Here is a 24,964-nt window from a genome sequence, read left to right on the forward strand (position 1 = left end):
TGAGGTTCTAGGTTTGAATCTCGGTTTGTGTTTGCATTTTCTCCTTGTGCTTGTGTGGGTTTTCGTCCTCCCACATTCCAAAAATATTAATCTTAGGTTATTTGAACAGCATTGAATGTGAGTGTGAATGGTTCCTTGTCTATATTTGCTTTCCGATTCACTGTCGACCACTCCAAGGTCTACCATGTCAATGTCAGTTAGGAATACATGTATGGATCACCTAGAGTTATAGTCTGGTTAACTGTCAGTTGAGGAATAACAGAAATATTTCCTCTCTCAAGCTGTTTTACAAATACAACACAAGTTATTAAAACATGCGATTGTTAGCAAAGGACACATAGAATTTCATCCAAAAGTAATGGAACAGTGAGTTATTTTTTTGTTGTTGTGAATTTTGGGACAGTAATGTCATGGCTAAGGCTCGCAGCTTCTTGGACAGGCTCAATCTCTTTTCTCAAAAAGAAAAAATAGCAGCATTAAAATCAGAATCATTTTGTCTTCCAATTTTAAAGAAAGATGCAACTAAACTAACTGGGATATCCCTTACCATGCAGCAAGATCCAAAACGACAAAGGAGTTCGTCAGGGAATGAAGTGGAACATTTTGGACTGGTCAAGCCAAGCTCCAGACTTAAACCCTATAGAGCACGCATATTAACTGCTAAAGGCAAGACTGACAAACAGCAGCTGAAAGATGCTGGAAACATGACTGTTTTCACAGTTGTACAGTTATTGTACCAAATGTTTCTATTAAAAAGTTTTTTTTCCATTTGCATCCTTTTCTATATTGAAAATATGTTATTTCTCCAACCACATCAGAACTTTGGGGGATTGGAGCTGAACTGCAGCTGAGTCATCTGAAGTCTGTCTTGGCAAAATAAATGACAACTTCTGACAGGCCCAGTTCATTGGTGTCAGGCACAGAACCCTCAAACGTCGCCACGCCTTTGGCCGACACGGCATGGATACAGTACATAGAGATGTGTAAATATAAACATCCACGTGGACTATTCTTAGTCTGTTCAAAGCTATAGACACGTGCTAAACTGCCCACAGTTTTGGTAAAGGACTGTTGGTGGGGGATCTATTTGCTGCCCAAACTGGCAGAGGAGAGAGGCTCTTTCCCAGCTGGCAACCATCCGTTGTAATGCAAATGTCTCTAAAAGGTGTTGCCTCCTTGGTAAAGTGTGAGATTAGGTGGTTGATGGTTGATTTGTGAAGTAAGGCGTGCCTGCATGGGTAAATTGGATTAAGCGACTTCTCCCGTGGACATACTGTACATTGAACTCACCTATGCTGTAAAGCACAACTTGAACTTTCATTCTTTTTAATGTTATTTATCTATTTTGAATAACATACTAACACAGTCCTTCTCATACTTGTACAGTTACTAATCAGCTGAAAACCTTGATTAGCTTATCCTGATTTTATTAGTAAACAATATAAAGAATAACAAATCTGACCGAACCTGTTTACTACTGACTGTTAGTGCTTAATAGTAAAATGTATACGGTACATTTTATTTCATACTAATTGTTTCTGCTTAAACAAATCACTTAATGTGCTGTTAAGATGATTTGAGACAAGTATACCTCATGCTTATGTAAGAACTTTTTATTTTATACTTTACACTGGATATACTGAATGAATGGCAAACTCTGCCCCAAATTATTATGTAGCTTTTGCGGTTGCAGTAAAAATGGTGAAGTATTATACTTTAAGTATGGTCTATGAATGAATTCTCTGTCTGAGTTGTCTTATAATTTTTTCCCAGAGGTTTATCCCTTTTCCTTTGACATTGTGTGTATGCTCCGCTCTCCTTCCAATGGACGTAAAAGGATACAACTTTCTAAGTGGGAGCACGTTCTTTCCAATGAGGGTCGCTCAGTGGAGACACATGATGCCCAAAAAAACTAACCACAACCGCAAAACCTTTACATATGAGCACACCTGTGAATTATTAATGAAATAACAGGAGCATGCTATGAGAATTAAGTGCTGGATCTCTCACTCTGTTTGTTGGGCGCATAAACCACGATTACCTAGCTACCTTGACAGCCTTATGTATAAGAAACACTTGTGGGTGACAATTCTGATGTACAGAATGTAGAAATACACACAAAGGCGAATGGTTGGTAATCCTCCACTATGGAAAAAACACTGGAGTAGTTTTTCACTGACAAAGGTTGATCTAATTAGCTAATTCAAATTGGGCAGGTTTTTTTTTTTGGTCAATTATTTTAAAACTGAAATGTGGAGGAGGCATAGGGTACAATGAAATGTCATTAATATTAAGGCATTCTAGAGTGAAATTTGCTGCCCGGCGTCAGAAAGCTTGGTCTCAGGCACAAGACACACAAGGATGGCTTGTTTTCAAAAATAATTCTGGATAGAAAAATAAATGTAATTGACACACGAGCTGGTAAACATTTCAAGTAAAGGTGTGATGGTCAGTCTTTACAGCTTGTTGCGAAGTTTAATACTATAGGGATCAGTTCTTTGACATCAGAATACCTATAATGTTAATGACCACACCATACTAACTAAGCTATGTACAGAGCTTGCTATTTTTTTAACAAATATAATCGCTATTCACAGTCCATTTACAACTCAGTCTCAGTTCCCAAATCCCCAAAATTTACATTATTATAATTTTGTCACTTCTTTACAACACAAGCAATACTTGATTTTGATCAGGTAATTTTCACAAAATGATCTGTACTAATGTTATTTCAGTGAGCATTGTGAGGTTTTTGTTAACGGAGGTGTCTATTCTACTTCATCATTTATAGTCCTTCGAATGACTGTATTCTAATGATGCCATAATGCATATATTATTTTAAATTTGAGACTATGTGAGTCCTCCGTGATATGACGTATGTTGCTTCGCCGTCCTCCTATATTGCAGATTTTCTACAATATTTTTGTATATATTGTATATATATATAATATATATGTATATATTATCCATTGCTCTTACTCTCTTTCAGTATATTATGTTTCAGCCTGCCCCGACAGCAAAATTTTAAGGATATTTCCCCCCCCAATTTTTATTTATTTATTTTTTTATGCCACTGATATAATGATATCCTAGAGCATAATAATTCAAGTACATCCTTTTTAAGAACAACTTTCAATTCTACAGGACATTGAACATTGACATTTAAATGTAGAACAATAAATATCAGGTAAATAAAACAAAGTAAATCAGAATCAGGCTGTGTACAAAACATTGCAGTGAAACAAATATTAAATATTTGGCACATAGTCATAGGCAGTCATTAAAGAGGCCCAAAAAATGTCTTAAGCTCTGCCAAATTTGAATGAATAACCCATCCATTATTTGAGCCGCTTATCCTCACAAGGGTCACAGGAGCGCTGGAGCCTATCCCAGCTATCATTGGGCAGGAGGCGGGGTACACCCTGAACTGGTTGCCAGCCAATCGCAGGGCACATACAAACAAACAACCATTCGCACTCACATTCACACCTACGGGCAATTTAGAGTCTCCAATTCATGCAAGTTTTTGGGATGTGGGACGAAACCGGAGTGCCCGGAGAAAACCCACGCAGGCACAGGGAGAACATGCAAACTCCACACAGGAGGGGCCGGGGATCGAACCCCGGTCCTCAGAACTGTGAAGCGGACGCTCTAACCAGTCGCCTACCGTGCCGCCTTGAATGAATAATAATAATAATAATAATAATAAAAAATACACACCACGTATGTAGTTGAAAGCATTTGGGCGTTTTCACTTTTTTAAAATCAGATGCCATGCATTTTAATCCATCCATCCATCCATTTTCTGAGCCGCTTCTCCTCACTAGGGTCGCGGGCGTGCTGGAGCCTATCCCAGCTGTCATCGGGCAGGAGGCGGGGTACACCCTGAACTGGTTGCCAGCCAATCGCAGGGCACATAGAAACTAACAACCATTCGCACTCACAGTCATGCCTACGGGCAATTTAGAGTCTCCAATTAATGCATGTTTTTGGGATGTGGGAGGAAACCGGAGTGCCCGGAGAAAACCCACGCAGGCACGGGGAGAACATGCAAACTCCACACAGGCGGGGACGGGGATTGAACCCCGCACCTCAGAACTGTGAGGCTGACGCTCTAACCAGTCGTCCACCGTGCCGCCATGCATTTTAATATCACTGTTATTTTTTTAGTCTTTGTATTTATTGTATGAATGTTATGTACCTGAACAATTTCTGCTGCCTCTTAACTTTTGAAAAAGTTAAATCTAAATATAAATATTAAATATAAAGGTTAAATGCTAAATCTAAGTGTTTGGGGTGGAACAAAATATTTAGATAATATGCAAATCCACACTGCCAGGAAACGGAAGTACCAAAATAAAAGCTGTGTGTTTGTAGTGTTTTTATAGTGTCAAATAAAAATATAAAAAAATACAATTTAAATAAAAATCATTTTATACAGGGAAATGGACCCTTGGAAATGTATTATCACGACCTGAAATAACAAATCAGTTAGGGAAAGTTCATTTGACGAGTACTTGGGAGTATTTAGTGTCACTTTTATGAAGAAGTGTCACATGGAAATTATTGGGCGGGAGCAGGGGAAGCAGGGGGGAAAAAAGTGAACCAGCCAGAGAACGTTTCTTCCCACGAGCCTGCTCGCCTCAGAGTGCTTGCTAGCCAGCCGCAAGAGAGCAGACGTCAACCCTGGAGGTGGATTTGGAAAAACAAGTGGCAAGGGGGTTGATGGAAGGAAAAAAAAGAATAGTTAACTTTCTCTTTGTCCCAGATGTGTGCATCTGTACGCCATTCTTCCAGCAGCTTGTTGCGTCGTGAGCGATGTGGCGGGTGTTATCACAACAATGAAAATTCATCGAGTCAAGAAAAAACTCCCGTGTCATTGTATTTATGGAATGATAACCCGCCCTATTCTGCCTCTGACTGGCTAGCACCAAGACAGGATTCCTATTTTTGATTCGCTGTGTGTGGAAGGTCTTCACCAACACACACACACATATATGTAGGGCAGGGGTTAAACCACGTATCTACGGAGTCAATATGCTTCATGCGTCTCTGCTAACTGTTTCGGCGTCTCAGATGCAGGACGGACATCAAACGAGATCCCTGTAACGTAACAATTGTTTCACACTCCTACAGGAGGTATTTGCCTAGGTATATTCGGTCTCCTGCTCTTACCTCATTGTCTGTGCCCACGTCAAGCAGGACAGGCAGGCACTGTTGTGGGGGAACGCCTCCACAGGCTGTGTAGAGGGCCAGCTTGCCCACTGGAATTCCCATCCCATTACAGCCAAGGTCTCCCAAGCCCAAGATCCTCTCACCGTCAGTCACGCACACAGCCTGTCAACCATAAGCACAGTGTTACTTGCGTTGATATTTAAAGCAGCATATTATTAGTATCATATTATTTTTTCAGTAAGGAGGTGAAGTGACCAGTGGCTCACGTGCATGAGACAGACCCCCCCCCTCCCCGAATACAGGTTAATTTCATCATGACAAAAATAGGGTGCGTAAATTGTGCTATAATTCTTGAATGTTTAGTTATTTTGTTGAAAGCATGTCACAGACATATAAAGACACTTGGGAATTGTTACATGAAACATCTCCTTTCAGACTGACATTTGCCTTGCCACTTGTTGGCGGGTAAGGTTCATACGGCGCAATCATAACTGTCCTGAAGCCCAACGAAAAAAAGGCAAATCACTGCTTTGTATTAAATATGAAATACACATCAGAAACAAAAAAAGCACCATCTGCTGGTCTAACTTGGCTCATTGTTGCCCCCCTCACTACTGAAATGTTACAAGTGTGTTCTGTTAAGTAGAGGACAATGAGTGGTGGAATGTCAGTGCTGAAGCAAATACCCTTCTGTTGACAGCTGTGAACAGGTGGCTGAGGTTATGCAGTAGGTATAATTGACATACCGGGAATAGTTGCCGGTTTCATCATTGCACTTTAGACAAAATTACAACCATCATAAAAACAGGTTGATGCACACAGGTAAAAGTCAGATCACTATATTTGTATTATGATTATGCTGATGTTGAAATACTTCTAATACACTAGTCAAAACCTGCATAGCATTTTCATTGAATAATTCAATATGCCTGAGGTAGTTATGGCCTTCTATTTAGGATAAGTGACCCATTTAAAAGCAAAATTCTTATTATCCAATTTTGAGGAAAAAGAGGTAGATGATCAAATCGATTTATCTTAGAATGTTTCTTTATTGTAAAGTACATCTATTGGTGTACCCATTCATTTTATACACTGCTGACGCTGTTTTCGCTTTCTTCTTCTTATTTCTTTTGAATGATAATGATATTCCTTCAGAGATGATAAAGAAAGCTCGGGTGAATGGTCAAATTATTTTTTTTAGTTCTGCTGCAAGAACGAAACCTGAAATGTTTTATACACCGTACAATGGAAATCAAAGATGAGCAAATACTCATCTGACAGTAAATGGCATCGTATGAGTGACACATTACCCTGATGTCTTTCTCTGGCCAGTTCCGTAGTAGTGATGCAACATGGCCACGGTCATGTACTGTGATGAATAGCCCCCTGGAAAGCAGAACGATAAATAAATCAAAATACTTATTGACATATTTGATATTATTGCTAGCATAACCAAATCCCGCCATCCCCTTTCGTCGCAATTGTTCAAACAAGCAAAGGGGAATGAAAATATTTTAAACAGTGGTTACACTTTATTTAGAGGTTAAGCTGTTAATGCTTTTGAACCTTTATTTGTCATGATCTGTGCCCTGCAGTTCCTCTTTGGAGCGTGGGTGGCACTTTGTGTTTCTTTTTGCCCTCTTTCTTCAGCACTAATCACCACCTCGCCCATGGACTTGGTTCCAATCAGCACTCATCACAGGCTGCACTTAAGCCCGCCACATCCAGTGTTCCAGCGCCAGAGTATTCTACTCTTGCTTGTGATTGATAAGATTACTTGGTGACCCGCATATGTACTTATCCTCCTGAGCTCTCCTCCTCCTCCTCCAGTACCCTCCGGTACCTCCCGCTCCACCGCCTGCCCCAACCATGCCGTCAAGTTCCTTCACCTGTTCACGCTCCCGCCTCCAGCACGCTCCCTGCTCCTACGGACCACCATCACGCCTTGGAAATGCTGACCTTGCGCTATCCCAAATAAACTATTACCAATTGCTTCCTTCGTCTCCGTCTGCTTTTGGGTTCAGTCCAATACCGTTTGGTTGCAAACCGTGACATTATTTCTCCTAAATGGGACTAAATTAAATACTGAAGGCATTTTACTGTGATGGCCGTTAATGTTGAGCCTAAAGCCCTGGGCCACTGCAAAGAGTTTATTTTGGACTCCTCAGTCTGCCAAAATATTCATTTTCTTATCACGAAAACGTACACCCCACCCCTATTCCGTTTCCTACTAGCTGGCATCAATGTCCTCTGCTGCTAGACAATCCCAGGATAAAGAAATCATGTCTGTGTGTGGGGTCCAACTATAGCGTGTTTTCTTCCCAGGAAGCCCATCTGTTAATAGTATGAGACATCTCATCCATGTGGCAGCAATAGTAAAAATGTCACTATTTGTAATATTCTTTAGAGGTCAATGCCAGATGATGTAAACTGTAGGAAATGTCAAAACCAAGAAGCAAGCAAAGTTATTGAAGTGAATACAAATGTCCCACAAAAGCAATTTGGCAGCTCAGGGGTGAGGAAAGGTACAATATAATGTCAGTGTATTTTTCCGCAGACTTTTGTATCACTAAATCAGTGAAAAATTACAGCATGCTTCTCTAGTTTCAATTAAATTGTATTGGTATATACGTATACCGGCACATCTGCCTCACAGTTCTGAGGACCCGGGTTCAAATGCGGCCTCGCCTGTGTGGAGTTTGTATCTTCTCCCCCTGCCTGCGTGGGTTTTCTCCGGGTACTCCGGTTTCCTCCCACATCCCAAAAACATGCATGGTAGGTTAAATTAAATTGGCCGAATGTGAGTGCCAATGGTTGTTTGTTTATATGTGCCCTGCGATTGGCTGGCGACCAGTTCAGGGTGTACCCCGCCTCTCTCCGTGATATGTTGTCTGTTGCTATAATTCACATTTCTCTTGTCATGTTGTTATATGTCATGAGTTTACCACTAGTATTTCTTTCTTACTTTGAACCTTGTTTTTGGACCCTTGTTAATTTAATATTCAGATTTTTCCGTGGCCCTTGCTCACCCCTTTTGTGTTTTTCAAAATACATTATTTCTTTTGAGAGTCCTGCCTTGCCTCTCTGCTTTCCTGCACTTGGGTCTTACCACCTTTTTGCCTCCAACACCACTACGAAAAACCTAAAAATTGACATTAATAAGCTTATACAATGTCAAAACATTTATTTGTACCCGGAGTTGTATTAATTCGTCACCACCACTATATTGCATTAGTGTTGGTAGAGCTGAAAACCTGGATACAGTCTTTACGCTTTACTCACAAAAAAATAAAACAAATATCAATGAGTTCTGGACTCTGTAAATGTGAAAATTATGTTTTCTGTTCCCTGAATAACTCTTCCAAAATTCAAATCCAATTAATCTTGGAACTGTCGTCCTGGAAATGCCCATGCCATCAGGGAAAAAAAATAAAGACAAAATCTTTTTTTCATGCAGGTTTTTTTTTCGTGCAGTTCATGGAGGCCTATAATTTGCATAAAAAAATAATTACCACACATTTATCAGCAACAACTCTGTTACTTAAATGATAATTTGATAGAAATTAATATATTCATCCAAGTATTTTCTATGCCACTTTTCCTCATTAGAGCCTATTTCAGCGAACTTGAAAGTGACATGGTACATCCTGGACTAGTCTCCAGCCAATCCCAGTTTAATTCATATTTACATAATGTCATGAAACCGGATTCTGTCTAACTGAAAAGTGGAAAATGCATTTGAATTGAATTTTGTGTCCCATGAACCCTGCACAAAGTCATTTAGTTTATCAAACTTTTTGGTCAAAGTGATCTGGTTATACAGTATAATAAAATGTTTTAGTTCACTTTGCCTCAAGTCATACAACACTGTAGCCAAACCATGAGCAAAATGTGACAAATAAAGTATATTACATTATAAACTATCATACACACATATTATAATAAAAGTATATGCACACAATTTCAGGATATTATATTAATTTTCTGTGTGTTGCACACAGCAGGACGTGAATCACTGCGAGAGTAGAGTGAAGTATTTGAGGAGCTTAAGGAGCAATGAGATGGAAAGATTGGTCCCACAAGTGGACAGTTGCAAACCGACTGTATGAGATGATCAAACCAGACAAGCAGAGGTGGGAATGCCCTAATCTCTGTCAGACAATCTTAACAAAAACCTTTCAGGTGACGTCACGTATCCCTCATCCATTTCTCATTTTTCTGGCCCTCTGCACTTTGATGTGCAGTTGAACTCATGACATTTGACCCTGACAAAGTAGAGCAACAGGGAAAGGCTATTAAAACAGCCTTAAAAACACACAGAACGTAACTCTTGGCAAAAAGTACAAGAGCAGCAAAGAGGTGAAGATGAATACATGACATCAGAAGTCACAGGGTTTTAAATCCATCATCACCGTGTTAAATGGTGCTATTCTCTTCAGGGCAATATTTTTTTCACGGTTAAGAAAGTGATAGAATCAAGGGGAATGGAAAAAAAACCTTGAAAACCATTTATCCTACACCCATAAAGAAAGTGTGAGACAAAGAGGATGAGATTACATATTTGCTTTGTGCATTACTGTGAAATGAAGTCATTGTTGCCCGTCTACACTTCATAAAGGGATCATTGTTAAGAGTTAGGAGGAGCTTAGAGAGATAAGGGTAAAAGGGAAATGTTTATTTCAATTACTGAAAAGCCTCAAGTAGTGCATAACAACATATCTTTAAACATAAAAACTACATAGAATAAAAATGTGAAGTGATTGCTTCCCTGAGTCTCAACCAGCCAGATTGCTTTCACAAGACACAGGAAACCTGGTTTATATCATCTGGAGCCATAAAACTTCCTCATGACTTGCACAGCTGATTGGGGAAGGAAGTGTTTGATGACTGTTGAACAATGGAACATAATCACCCCCCCCCCCCCCCCCCCAGTGGTGGGAGACACTGCCTGTGGACATTGAAATCCCACATTTGTCACAAAGAAACCGCCAGGAATGTTCTAAATGTATGCCTTCATGTCTGTATCATTAATGTGTCAGTTTACAGGTTCGGCTACTAGACTTCAAGGACTGTCCTCTTGATTTGAAGCCAAAACAGTATGAAATGTTGTCTTGAACAATTAGTTGTTTTGCCAAGACTGAAGTTGAGACAATCATTCTGTATGCTTGATCTGTGAATAAGAGTACAAAGTTGGGAGTATTTTAGATTTAATATGTGATTTTTAAAGTCATTTTATTAATGAGCCAAATTAAACCCCAACTTCGAGTTGATGGGCATGGTCTTCTCCACTTCCCCTGTCACTTAGACACTCCCTCTGGGTATTTAACCCTTCCTCTGCCGCCTTCTCGCTCTCGTCTTCTTGGTCTCTTGGCTCTGTTCCTCCTGGCTAACATCCCTGCAGCTAAGGCCAACCCCTCCCTTTTCCTTTTTATGTCACCACGTGCGCGACCGACGCCGAGGCCGCCCGATTATAAAGTAGCCGGCCATGCGGCTTCGATTGTTTTGTTTTTTTTCCCCAGCCTTGATCTGTTGGCGGAGCTCAAGGAAACAACTCCTGGCAGCCGTACAAGTTACCCCCGCAGTTGAGAGCAAGAGCAAACGGCAGGAAAAGTTACAAGCGCACCCCAACGGAACAACAACTTTCTTTTTGCATCTCTTTTGTTTTTTACTTTTTGTGCATCTTCTTCTTCAACTAAACCTGGCTCCATTCCTCCTGTCATGCTCGGTGACAGACCACCCCGAGGGCCAACAGATCTACGGTCATGAGTAGAGCATGGCAAACGTAGCTCAACACACTGTAACCTATTCACGCACATTTTGAGTTCAGCCACACACGATGTCGTACTTTTCTTTACGAATGCCCATTTTCGTTTCTATTAACATTATTTTCTTTATTTAGTAAAATTCCTTTGAATTGTTTTCCTTTTAGATATAATTAAATTTTCTATAAAATTCCACTTTCTGTTGTGTTTGTTGTGTGTTTGAGTTTAATAGTTAAACCACTTTAATCGAGCACTCGTATTTCCTTTATGTAGCAACCTTCTAAATTATTGAGATTGATTGAGGTTTTTCGTCACTTTTCCTAAATTTCACACACATAAAAAGAGACACGGTGCCCCTTTTTGAGACGAAGATCGTTTGATTGTAACGTTAAAATGTACGTCGGACAACACCGGAAGTAAACGCAGGCGTTCGCTTCCGGCGTATTCTTTTCCAAAATGAATCAGGTTTTTATCCAAAACCAATATACACTACACTGCCCAGCTGCATTCATGTCCCAAGTCTGGAAGGCATTCTACAAGGCCATGGGCGCATCGGCAAGTTTGTCCTCAGGGTACCATCTGCACTCCAATGGCCAGACCAAGCTGGCCAACCAGGAGATGGAGATCACACTGTCAACAGCATTTGTCGTCCTGATCTCACCACCTGCCTTGGGTGGAGTATACACACAATATCTTGGGTCTGCTTGGCCACTGAGCTGTTTCGCCTTCAAGCCCCCTCCTGTGCGCCTGATCGATGGTGAGCCAGTTTACAATTTGAGGTCCATTTTAGACTCCAGAAGAAGGGGCAGGGGGGTTCAATATCTAGTCGATTGGGAGGGTTATGATCTGAGGACCGTCAATGGATCACCCGCTCCTGTTATCCGTGAGTTCCATGTCAGTCACCCTTCCAAACCAGGTGGTCTGCCAGGGGGCGGGGGGATGTCCTTTGGGAGAGGGGGGTTACTGTCGTGCTGGGTTTTTGTGCCAGATTGGTAATGCTCTCCCTTCTCTGTCCGCAGCATTGCCTAGGTGATGTTGGGTGGAGCCCACATATTCACACCTGATTTAAATTAGCTGTTGGTGTATTTAAGTGTGGCTCATGCTGAAGGAAGGTGCCAGAGCATTGCCTTTGAAGCCGTTTTGCTTGTGGTCATTCTCTAGTTTCCAGTCTTTGTTCCTGTCGCTCTGTCTCGTCGGTTCCAGTGGTACTTAGTTTGTTTTGTTAGATACTACTGTGATTTTGTTTTACCATTTTGCTTGCCTCAGTACACCAGAAGTACTTAATTGTTTGAGGTTTTAAGATCAGATTTAAAAGAACATTTTGGGATTGGACTTTTTTTTTTTTCCTCTTTTTTGCTTGGTTGGTACCTCCTGTCAAATGTGGCCTCGTCCACCACTTTTTGTTTGAATAGCTCTCATGTTCTTTGTTCTCATCTGCACGTTTGCCATCATTTTTGTTTCATATTTTTCTTCGGCACACAGGCGTGGGTTGGTTTTGTTATTTTCAATTCAAATTTTTCTGTGACAGCTGTTGGCTGTCGTTGTTTTTCGTTTTGCTGTATTCTGTTATGTGCAAATTATTATAAATCTTGTGCAACTTTTTCAAACTTGTACCTCTGTGTTGTGGTCCATTTACTGGCTGTTGGCCAATTCTTGACAGTTGTGCCATAAAACTGTTTTGAACTAAAATGTTTTCTTTTCTTCTTAGAACCACATAACACTAAAATCTATTATCAAAACATCAGGCGAGATTCGCAACATTGTAAGCAGAAGGTCAGCCTCACACTTTTGCAAAACACTTAAATTTGTACACTGTATATTTGACACAAAGATATACTTCCTTGCAACTCCAAATCACTGACTGTCAAATTACAACACCTATGAGCCAAGTGGTTAAATACAGCCATCAGATGCCCAAACACATGATCGCTTAAATATAGACACACCAATCACGTTTAAGCACGATAAAAATATAGCAGGTGAGTTAACCTGTCCTCAACCAAAATAGGAGTCTGAAGAAGATTGAGGGTAAGAGGAGGAATCCACTGAGGAGCAGGAGGTGAACATGCTTAAAATAAAAGGATGTGCAGGGATGGATTTGACATTGAAGACTGTTCTTCCCATCTTGTCGTCCCAATGAGGATATTGCCTGCGATGTTGAAATGCTCTGGCCAGATCCAGCTAGGTAAAGAGATAATGTCAAGTATTTCCTGTGTGTATTTTTAATTTTTTCATATATTTTTAAAGTGTGATTGTAACCTGTGTGAGATCCAGTATTTTATTTTTGTGACATTTGTTGAGTTTACATTATGCACAGTACTCTAGTAGCATAAAAACTGGGACATATGATTTTCCATGTTGACTGATTTGGGTAGATTGAGAGAAATGATCAGTTTGCTGCATTGGGCTTGTATAGTGTTTGGTGATTTTACATATTATATATTTGCATGTTCTCTGTGCACTTCATTTAGAGTGCTCTAACCACTCAGGAGTAAAATTAGCTAAAAGTGTTTCAGGTTAGCAACAGCAGCGTGTAAATGATTCAAACAAGATTAAGTCATTCGAAACGTGTGTTTCATATGGTAACAAAATGTTTTAAAAAAAAAAAATTAGTGTATAGTTTTAGTTTCATTATGCAAAGGAGCTGAAGTGTTCTGGTACTTGTGTAAATGTGTGCAGTGTTTTGACAAAACGGGCCCTCGACAAAATTGTGTTAAAGCATCCATCCATCCATCCATTTTCTGAACCGCTTCTCCTCACTAGGGTCGCGGGCGTGCTGGAGCCTATCCCAGCTATCATCGGGCAGGAGGCGGGGTACACCCTGAACTGGTTGCCAGCCAATCGCAGGGCACATACAAACAAACAATCATTCGCACTCACAGTCACACCTACGGGCAATTTAGAGTCTCCAATTAATGCATGTTTTTGGGATGTGGAAGGAAACTGGAGTGCCCGGAGAAAACCCACGCAGGCACGGGGAGAATATGCAAACTCCACACAGGCGGGGACGGGGATTGAACCCGAGTCCTTAGAACTGTGAGGCTGACGCTCTAACCAGTCGGCCACCGTGCCGCCTGTGTTAAAGCAATCTGAGGGGAAAAAAAAGTTTAAGCAATTGAAATCGTAAAACTAAAAAGCAACAACAAATTCAGCTACTGAAGCTGAAATGAAGTTCTAGTTCCATGTGTCTACTGGCCTATTCATAGTGTGCACAGTAAGTATTATATTAAAAACAGTATTATTGTATGCCACAGAGAAACAGAATCTGTGTAAACTGGTCACAGAAAAAAGATACACGTCCTTGGGGATAAATTGTGGCCAACTATCACCTCGTATTTTTTGTTGATTTGTTGTTTGATGAACAAAATGTGAGTTTTGGACTGCTGCTGGTGAAATAGCAGTGCTGAATAGCTTTCGCCTCATTTTCTAGATGAAATGTGGACCACATAGCAATGAGCTGCCATGTCTGGTTTCTCCTGTAAGAGCATGGCGAGAACAGAGGGTAAAGAAAACAACCTGATGACATGAAACAGCACTGCTGCTGACCTGCAGCCTGACACAAAACCCACTGCAGAGACTTTGGAAAAGCTGGTTCACACTGTGACCCCAAACGCATTGAGCCTCATCAAGAAGATGGCCTCCAGTCTTTGACCTGTCTCCAGACTAAACAAAACCAGTCACCATTCTTCAACCTCAACGCATTACCTAAATCTTCAATGTGCTGGACACCCCCGATTAGCGAGCCAACAACTGGGACAACAGTGTTAGAGGTCAAGATCACACACTTGAGATTTTTGGTCTTCTTTTAACCCTGAAAAGGGTTTGATTATAATGCCAACATGTTACTAGACTTTACACCGATCTTATCTGCCTGATCGGTATCGGCCAATAATTAGCATTTTATGCTGATTGGCTGATCGGCTTTAACATCAGAATTCGCCGATGATCGGCTCCGCAAAAGACATTTACTCCGTGTCGCCATCGTGTACGGAATATTTGAATTCAAAAGCTAGTTTATTTTTTGGTGTTGTCGCATGTCTTTTGACATAGCACTGTAAATATCTGACCCTCAATAAAGTTTTTTTTTTTTTAAAACCATTGGTGGATTGGGACAGACAACACATCTGAGATGGACAACACGTAATGCGTGGATCAAACTACAAGACAAATTTGGGCTTTCACGATTGCACTACGTCAGAGTGCTGGAATAAAATCTTGTATTCTGATACCACTGCATCCCGTTTTTTTTACGATCACTGGCCTTTATCTTGTCAATGATCATGGTCTGTGTTTTGGTTTGGGTTGTGTTTAGTTTTGTTCCATGTTTTCCTGTGTTCCATGTTTGTCGTGTGCTCATTTGGTTGTTGTGTCCACTTGTTCTTGTCTACCTTGTGTCGACCAATCAGCTCTCTCCAGTCACTTGTGCCTTGTCCAGGTGTACCTCGTTGTCTCGTCAATCTGTATTTAGTTACCGGGTTTCTTTCAGTTCATTGTCGTTGTCACATGTCTTTGCAGTATGTCATTGTCAGGTGTCATTGTTTCTGTCTGTGCCATGTCATAGTCGCCAGTTGTCAGTTGCCAGTTATTTCACCAGTCATGTCTTGTTTCTTGTTTTGGGGTTACTCAAGTGTTTCTTTGTTACTTTGTGTTTAGATTTTGGACTTTGTAAATTTAGCATTTAGACTTTTTCCTGATCTTTGTTTTCCTTTGTTTTTGGAATAAAATATAAAAGGGATCAACGTCAGTCTTCTGACTGATTCAGGGCAAGGGACGTTAAATAAGAAGTCATATGTATAGAGTGCAGCCGAGTTGTCTGCCCCGCAAGGTAACAAAACACCAACCTGTTCAACCATCTGAAAAAATGGCAGAAAAATAGTCAAAGTACTGGACAAGAAATGTGTGATCCCCTCAAACAATTGTTTCTCCAAAGTGGCATTACTGACACCGTATGAAAAACGACTGCAGCCTCCAGGGTCAACTTCAAAAGACGAAGTCAATCCAGCCGCCATGGGTGTTCATACTTTGCATTACGGTAACACGTTGCCAATGGCATGTTACCATAATGCACAGTATGAACAATTGTTATGGCGGCTGGCTTGACTTCGACTGGTGGCTGGCCTGACCGGAGTGAAAAACGCCAGGAGTAAGTAGAGAGGGAAATCACAACTGTCGAGTCCTTTGAAGTTTATGACCATGACTGAAGTATGGTCCAGCACAACAATGGAGCCGTACCCTTCCTTGACAATTCACTATATTGAGGGGCATTTTTAAATGAAAAGTCAGGCACATATCTAAGCTTCTGAACGTTCCAGTGAGCACAGTTGCAGCCATAATACGTAAGTGGAAAACCAATCGTGCTACCATAAATTTGCCTCGATCAGTTGCTCCTCGCAAGATTTCTGTCAGAGGAGTGCAAAGAATAATCAGAAGAGTTGTCCAAGAGCCAAGGACCACCTGTGGAAAACTTCCAAAAGACTTGGAATTAGCAGGTACTGTTGTCACAAGGAAAACAGTGAGTAATGCACTCCGCCGCCATGGCCTGTATGCACGCTCATTACGCAAGACCCCATTGCTGGAAGAAAAAGCATGTGAAAGCTTGTTTAATGTTTGCTGAACATTTAGACAATCCAGTTAAATACTGGGAGAATATTGTCTAATCGGATGAGAGCAAAATTTAACTGTTTGGATGCCATAATGTTTTGAGGAGAAAGGGCACTGCACATCACCCTAAAAACACCTTACCAACAGTGAAGTTTGGAGGTGGGAATATGATGGTGTGGGGCTGCTTTACAGAAAATGGTACTGGTAAACTTCACATTATTGAAGGAAGGATGAATGAGCAAATCTACTGAGACAATTTTGACAAAAATCTGCTGCCATCTACGAGGATGAAAATGAAACGAGGGTGGACATTACAGCAGGATAATGATCCAATACATACTGGCAAGGAAACTCTCAATTGGTTTCAAAGAAAAAACAAATAAAGCTGCTAGAATGGCCCAGCCAATTACCTGACTTGAATCCAATTGAAACTCTATGGAAAGAACTGAAACTCAAGGTCCATAAAAGAAGCCCAGGGAACCTTCAAGATTTGAAGACTGCTTGTGTGGAGTAAGGGGCCAAAATCACACCAGAGCAATGCATATGACTTGTTTCTCCATACAGGAGGCGTCTTGAAGCTGTCATTGCCAACAAAGGCTTTTGTACAAAGTATTAAATAAATACCAGTTGGAATGTTCAATACTTTTTTTTGTGTGTGTGTCATTTCACATTATTACACACAACTTAATCTCTGCTCTTATTTGTTGTACTTTTTTGTATGTATGGATTACTTGGGTTGAAAATGGTGATGTGTTAAATATTTCACCTGCTGAAAATGTCATATAAATATATATATATATATATATAGAAAATGAGACATTTCATTTAATAATGAGTGACCAATTGCTTTCCTTTTTTGATAATCAACAGTATTTTTCTTAAATTCACATTGTACATATAGGAGGAAACTGCATTTTCTTGTCTACAAACATTTCTAGTGAGGCAATTTCACACACAAATATAAATAGATTTCAGTTTAAACTTGGCATTTCTTGTGAGTATCAAAAACAAGAGCCATTAATTAAAAAAAAGAGGAACACAAGTTTGTTATCTTGTTCTAAAAGGATACAATTTTATCCAACTGTGGTATCTCAGTCGGAAAACTAAGGGACACTATAACTAGGGGTAAAAATATAGCATCAGAAAGAGGTGAAGAAGGATGTAGGTTCAAGATGTAGGTTCATGTCGAATAGATGCTAGCTGTGTGCTGATTGATTGGTAGATAAAGTGAATTAAAAAAAGAAATACAGTACAAGACTGATTCTTGAGAACACTACACTGACTAAACAAGGCTGTAATGTACAGGAAGCCCAGACAGTGCACGGCCGGCCCGCCGTGTAACAATTTGCGTGATGGCTCACAAAGCTTGCTGCCAATGCTAACAAAAACAAGCATACATGACATCCCAAAATTCCCAAAATACAACGTGTATTTTTTTGAGTGTTTTTTTTGTTGTTGTTGTTGCAATAATTAACGTCCTTGTTACGTTAAATGTCATTATCGTTTCTGTGTATATTAACGGTGGTTCTTGGAACGTATACCTTATTTAGTTCAGATTTAGTTTAGTTTATTGTTGATTTATTGATGTTGATTTATTTTTTATTTTTAAATGAAACTGTAGGTAGTGTATGAATGAATGACCTCTTGCTCAATTTTTCTACCAGAGGGGCCTGCGCAACAGAGTGTTGACTGTTTTAAAGATAATATGAACAATTATGTCGTGTGTCACTTCCACCTAATAAATAGTCATAAGAATCTTCAGCATAACATTACTTATCATATAATCCTGTAGTAAACCAGTCATTTGCATATATAGAAAGATAAAGCTAACAAGTGTTGGTTTCTCAGTGCTTTGATCAAAGTAGCAAGTCTTTTCAAGTCAATGGGTTCAAGTCCAAGTGAAGTCATGAGTCATTCCTGTTCAAGTCCAAGTCGAGTTGAAAGTCTTTTAACATATTGTCAAGTCGAGTCTAAAGTCATCAAATTCACGACTCGAGTCCAAGTCACGCGACACATCGCTGTGTGTGAAGTGGTGTAGAAAATTGATGTAATGTAAGGTCAACAGCTAAGGGGCATCTTAGAAATCCACCTTAGTCACAATAAATCAGAGTGATATTATTAACCCACCGTCACGCCAAACAATTTGATAAACGTGAAAGTCAGTTTAGAGCATGTTGGGCACAGGGAGAACATGCAAACTCCACACAGGCGAGGCCGGGATTTGAACCCCGGTCCTCAGAACTGTGAGGCAGATGTGCCAACCAGTCGCTCACTGTGCTGCCAGTAATTAAAATAAATGTGAATTAAATAGATATATTGTTGAAGCTAAGTGTTGCATCCATAAACCAGCTGGTGCTGTCACTTGGCCGAGAAAAACGGTAATTGCAGATGATTACTCCCACATTAACACCAACCCGTCGTGCTGATGACATTCATGTAAAATGCATTGAGATATATAATGCTGAGTGTGATCCGTCCTCGTGATGCATAAACTGCAATGAGGCAGGCCACATGAAGACACATGCACAAAAATGACCATTGTATTTTCCTCAGTGTTATTAAAATTGATCTTCTGCACACTATCAGACAAAAAAATAATAATACATTTTAAAGATTACATGATGAGAGAGCATCCTTCTGAAGCTCAATGACTTTTGAAAACACGTTTGGAGTATCACTCCAAAATTAACATGAGATGTGTCTGCCAGACTAGCTGCTGGGATGCTGGAATTAATATTATAGTTGGAAGGTTCAAATGGTCATCACAGGGGAGAAAAAATATTTAGTTTCCAGTAACCAATTTCAGAAGTAATGTCATTTTTTTAACGTCAACACGTTCAAGTGACCACAAATAACATGGTTGAAATGCAATAGGAAACCACGTTTTATTACGTGCCATAATTTGTTACTAATAATTATTTTGACTGCCTCTTCGGACTGCGGTCTGCTTCACAGGATCTTTATACTGTACGTTTACAGTTGTTAGGTTTCAAATATGGCGGCACGGTAGCCAACTGGTTAGAGCGTCAGTCTCACAGTTCTGAGGACCCGGGTTCAATCCCCAGCCCCGCCTGTGTGGAGTTTGCATATTCTCCCCGTGCCTACGTGGGTTTTCTCCGGGCACTCCGGTTTCCTCCCACATCCCAAAAACATGCATTAATTGGAGACTCTAAATTGCATGTAGGCATGACTGTGAGTGCGAATGGCTGTTTGTTTGTTTGTGCCCTGCGATTGGCTGGCAACCAGTTCAGGGTGTACCCCGCCTCCTGCCCGATGACAGCTGGGATAGGCTCCAGCACGCCCGCGACCCTAGTGAGGAGAAGCGGCTCAGAAAATGGATGGATGGAGGTTTCAAATACATAAACTCACCAACTTTGGTCACACAAACCACAATAATTCTAAATCATTGGGAGTCCTGCATAACAGTCCCATTTGAGGGTTAGAGGAGAGAAAAGTGATGCCCAAGGCCGACTGCCACATTAAACAGCGTGGACTTGGAGCTTGTGAATCACCTGTTGAATTGATGACTCCTATTTTCCTATTCCTATTTTCTGGTAAATGTAGATTTTTTTGTTTTTTTTGTTTTAAGTCACAGAGCGTACTTTCCCCTTTTTCAAAGAGTCTGTCATAGTCTGTGCCCTGCAGTTCCTCTTTTGGAGCTCGGGTGGCGCTTTGTGCCTCGCCCTTCCCTCTCTCCCCTCTCCCTAGTAATCAGCAGCCTGTTATCAATTAGCTGGAAATCAGCGCCAGAGAATTGATGTAATCCATGGCATACAGGCCCACGTTCATGACTCCTGGTAAGTTACCTCGACCACTCGCAACCGTACTTACGCCCGTGTGTTCTTCTTCCGTGTCTCCTGCCTCGCTGCCCGGCTACTCCACCTGCTCATGCTTCCTACACCTTCCATGTTCCAACGGACCACCATCGCCCCTCGGATATCCTACCCGCTGAGCGATTATTTTATAAACCATTCTCATCTACTTCCTCTGCCTTTGTCTGCTTTTGGGTCCAGTCCAACATCATATGATTACCAATTGTGACAGATGCTCTCCAGTAGGTATTTTAGCTGTGTTAGTTTGTGAGATTTTCTTACAAAGTGACAAAAGAAAAGCTCATCAGAGGGACAGCACTGATTGGAATATTTTGAGACAAAGTTAAGTTTCCAGAAGTATTGTCAGCCTGTGCTGTTTACGCGCAATGTCAAGCAGAAGCAAGAGCAGGGATCTCTTCCTGAAGTGAGCATGATGGGTTTAGCTGACTCTTTCTTGGTTAAGAATGACTGTTTGGGTCCTTAACCATTGTTTCCTGTCGCATACAGCCTTCTTCGTCAGTTGGCTCTCCAACTTTGTCCACTTCTGTGAAAGTGCCACTTGGTGACATAACTGTGTCATGCAAGCAGCTTATAATTGAGCAAAAATGGGACCTGTCTCTCTTACTTTTTCATAAAGGTTGTTCCAGATGACTGAATTGACAAAATACTTATGAGCTACTTCTTAATAAAAAAATGCTTGCACGTAAATGGGCACCACTACACGAGTCCACCCAGAATGCTTGACTGTAATAAAATGTATGATTGTAATGCAAAAAAGGATTTCAAAGAAAGTGAAAAAAAGTGACTTTTGTACGGAAAATTCTCATTTTAAGCCTAAAAAGGAAAATAATCTTGAAGAAAATTTTGCATCAGAAAATTGATCTTAAAGAAAAATATCTAACTTTGTCTTAAGAATTTCTAGCTAATTTTAACATATAGTTGCTATTCACAAGCAAGAATCACGAGTTGCACAATGATTTGCGCAAAATGTTTTTTTTTGTGTTGGGTAATTTAACTTCTCAATTTAAGAAATTAGGAATTGCATCATTTAAAATTTTAATTCAGCTGTTATTTGCACCAAACAAACAACAAAATGTCAATGGCTCTGTTAAATCAGAACTACATGACTTATAAATGCATCCCATGAAAATACACTTGAAGATAAAGTATTTCAAAAAAGGTTGTCAAATATTTGCCATGTAGTATATAGTGTAATTTTCAACTTGTTCTTTTGGATTAATGTTATTATTATAGCAGGCATGTACACAGACATTTTTGGAGGCAGGTACTCAAGCCCAAATAGGCCACCCATCGCCAAAATTAATACAATTAGGGGAAAAAAAACAGTAGTGTATGTATAATGCAAATATTTCTAACAGTCAGTAATACAATTATTAACAAAGGAGGTAAAGGGAAGCTACAGTGAATATAAAAATCTACATATCCCTGTTCAAATGGCAGTGATGTGCAAAAATGAAAGATATAAATCACTAAAACTTTTTTTTTGTTCTTTTGGAATGGATGACACAGAGGGTAATTTTTTAAATTGTTTTTAAATATTGATGAATGAAGAAAAAATGGGTTTTATTTCATCCAGGGCTGGTGCTTGAGCACCACTCGGGGTCTAAGTGTGCACAACCCTGTTTCTTGGCTTTATATGCTCCTGGGTTGTTTTTTGGCCACATCAGATAAATGATGCTATTGCTATTTGACAGTGGAAATTTCATGTCGCTGTTTATTGTTATGATGTTATAGAGCAGGGGTGACCAACTTTTTTGAAGCAGAGAGCTACTTCTTGGGTAATGATTAATGCGAAGAGCCAGCAGTTTGATACACACTTCTGAAATAACAAATTTGGCCAAATCACCTTTAATATTATGTTATTATTAATAATTAATATTCATTTATATGAAGACACTGATCATGTTAATGTCTCACAATAATTAGAAGACAGGTAAAAAAAAAACAATATGCAACACTGTAAATCTCACTGTTTACAAATTCAAATAATTTCTAAACTGTTCCTAGAAAATCACAATGTCCCATCACTAGTAAGCTACTCATGGGGCCAGGGTCATGGGGGGGGGGGGTCGGCTGGGGGGGTGACATTGTGTCCCTGCGGCCTCCTCCGGGTGGCCGGTTGTCGTGACACATCGGTGGGGCCAGCGGACCGCTCTGGATCCCTCGGTGTGGGAGGTGTCCCGTCCGCTGGGCTGCTCTCGGTGGACCCCTGCTCTCGGTGGACCCCGCCTCTCGATTGATTGGGAGGGGAGCTCAGCCACCGCGGTGCAGGCACAGCAATTACAGGACACTTCTGTCAGTTATTGTGCATGTGAAACGGTGTCAATTCACTTGCATGTGTCCGCAGGCACACACCCCAGAGACTTTCGATGGGTGTGGGGCCACTCACTTATTGCGACAAATAACTCATGAATATGCACATTGCTTGGGTATCCCCTCACTCACACTCTGGTCCAATCGACGTTTGTAATTTCCATAGCCACTCCCACCCCACTTCAGTTGTACGACCCTTGTCCTGCATGCTTCTTCTCCTGTCCTTGGCCTGTCCTTCCCTCACAGGGTGTAGCACTACTGCCCCATACAACACTCATATCTAATGTGTCATTGTTCTAGATATATTAGGATTTACTTTTCTCATCTTGTTTACAGCTAGTGCTTTGTCTTTTGTTGTCTTCTTTTCTCACTTCCCTCTTGAAACCTTGTTCTGTTCGATTGATCGACTCTGATTCTCAATAAATATCTATTAAAATACCAAGAAACCACAGCAGCAGCTTAAAAACTCCATTGTGACACAATAAAACTGTTCTGGCATAAAGGATACACATCCTCCATTCTGCTAGACCTAACAGCCGAACAGGACAAAAAAAAAAATTTAATTTAAAAATTTCAATCCATCCATTTTCAACAGCGCTTATCCTGGTTAGGGTCGCGGGACGCTGGAGCCTATCCCAGCTCACTTCGGGCGTAAGGCGGAATACACCCTGAACTGGTCGCCAGTCAGGCGCAGGGCACATAAAGACACGGACAACCATTCACCACTCGCATTCACACCGTCACTGAGTGGGAACTGAACCCACGCTGCCTGCACCAAAGTCAGGCGAGTGTACCACTACACCATCAGTGAATTTAAATTTTAAAATTTAAATTTAAATTAGGCGGCACGGTGGCCGACTGGTTAGAGCGTCAGCCTCACAGTTCTGAGGAGTGGGGTTCAATCCCCGGCCTCGCCTGTGTGGAGTTTGCATGTTCTCCCCGTGCCTGCATGGGTTTTCTCCGGGCACTCCGGTTTCCTCCCACATCCCAAAAACATGAATGCATGAATTGGAGACTCTAAATTGCCCGTAGGTGTGAATGTGAGTGTGAATGGTTGTTTGTTTGTATGTGCCCTGCGATTGGCTGGCAACCAGTTCAGGGTGTACCCCGCCTCCTGCCCGATGTTAGCTGGGATAGGCTCCAGCACGCCCGCGACCCTAACCAGTCGAGCACAATGCCGACCATAAATTAAGTTATAATTTTAAAAAGTCTTTAAAAAAGTTTAAAAATGAGGAACTTTTATTGTGTGCGGGCCTAGTAGTGTGGAACAACTGCAATAGAAAACAACGGTCCAGGGATACCGTGTTATGGCACAATTGTATTGTCCCTAGTCCAGTGGCTTCACTCCACTGCCCTGTAGGTCCCCTGGTTTTACTGAAACGGTTGGGGTGGTGGCAGTGGTGGGGTGTGCTGGGTGGAACATGCAATTAAAAATGTACAACATCCATCGCATATGAATGATGTCTTCCTGAATTCCAATACATTATGAAGTGCAATCCAACTCTATAACAGATGAAGCAGACGATCAAATTATATTTTGTCATTGGATGTGGTATTTGACCACAAGCTGCTAAGCGGACCAGCAGCATAATACTTGAGCAATGATACAACACAGTTCAAGTCTTTCCTTTCACAAGTGGTATTCAATATCGTAATGGAAAACCTCCATGCAGAGTAATAATATACTGAAGACAGTTGAAAATTTTATGTAAAACGAAATGCTTTAATGTAATACAGTATGACAGGAAGTAGTTTTGCCCTTACCCATCATTTCCCTCGTAAATGGATCAGGGAAGCCAGACGAGAAGTCTGCATGCGATACAAAACAAATTGATTTTCTGGATGTTCAAGTCCAAAGACATTTGGAATAAATGACTGAGAATTCTTGCATGTGAAGGCTTTGGTGCACTTACGATGCAGTGTGTCACTCAGTGCCCAAGCAAATGACAAAATAGTGCAGAGCAGAACAAAATGCCAATTCATGCACTCAATGCATCAATGTGAACTGACATACATATCTGACCAGTTGAAATAAAATAGCCAGTTGCAATGGAAAAAGTGAAAAGGTGTAACGAAAGCCCGGGCCAAGGGAAAAGCAGCATATGAGCATAAAAACAAAAAGAAGATATGGCAAAGACAAAATGCAGTAATCCAAATAGTGGGGAAACAATTTTGGATCAGCTGAACCAACACAATTATGTGGTTCCTAATTCCGGAACATTTCCTCAACACAATCATTTCTACACACACGAGCACTTTGGCAGAATTGGAGATAGAAAA

At 40.7% G+C, this 24,964-nt stretch overlaps 1 protein-coding gene across 2 annotated transcripts in view; it reads right to left on the reverse strand.

Annotated features, from left to right (window-relative positions):
- The window catches only part of me1 (malic enzyme 1, NADP(+)-dependent, cytosolic), an 86,042-nt gene that overhangs the window by 13,256 nt on the left and 47,822 nt on the right, over positions 1-24,964 (reverse strand). For both annotated transcript variants that reach the window (XM_061776623.1, XM_061776622.1), the window contains 2 exons: positions 6,486-6,561; positions 5,176-5,337 (listed from right to left, as the gene is read on the reverse strand). In XM_061776623.1, coding sequence (XP_061632607.1) covers positions 5,176-5,337; positions 6,486-6,561 — 238 coding nt within the window. The remainder of the gene's footprint in view (positions 1-5,175; positions 5,338-6,485; positions 6,562-24,964) is intronic.

This window comes from Phyllopteryx taeniolatus, chromosome 6 (assembly GCF_024500385.1).
Source record: "Phyllopteryx taeniolatus isolate TA_2022b chromosome 6, UOR_Ptae_1.2, whole genome shotgun sequence".
In the NCBI taxonomy this organism is placed as follows: Eukaryota; Metazoa; Chordata; class Actinopteri; order Syngnathiformes; family Syngnathidae; genus Phyllopteryx; species Phyllopteryx taeniolatus.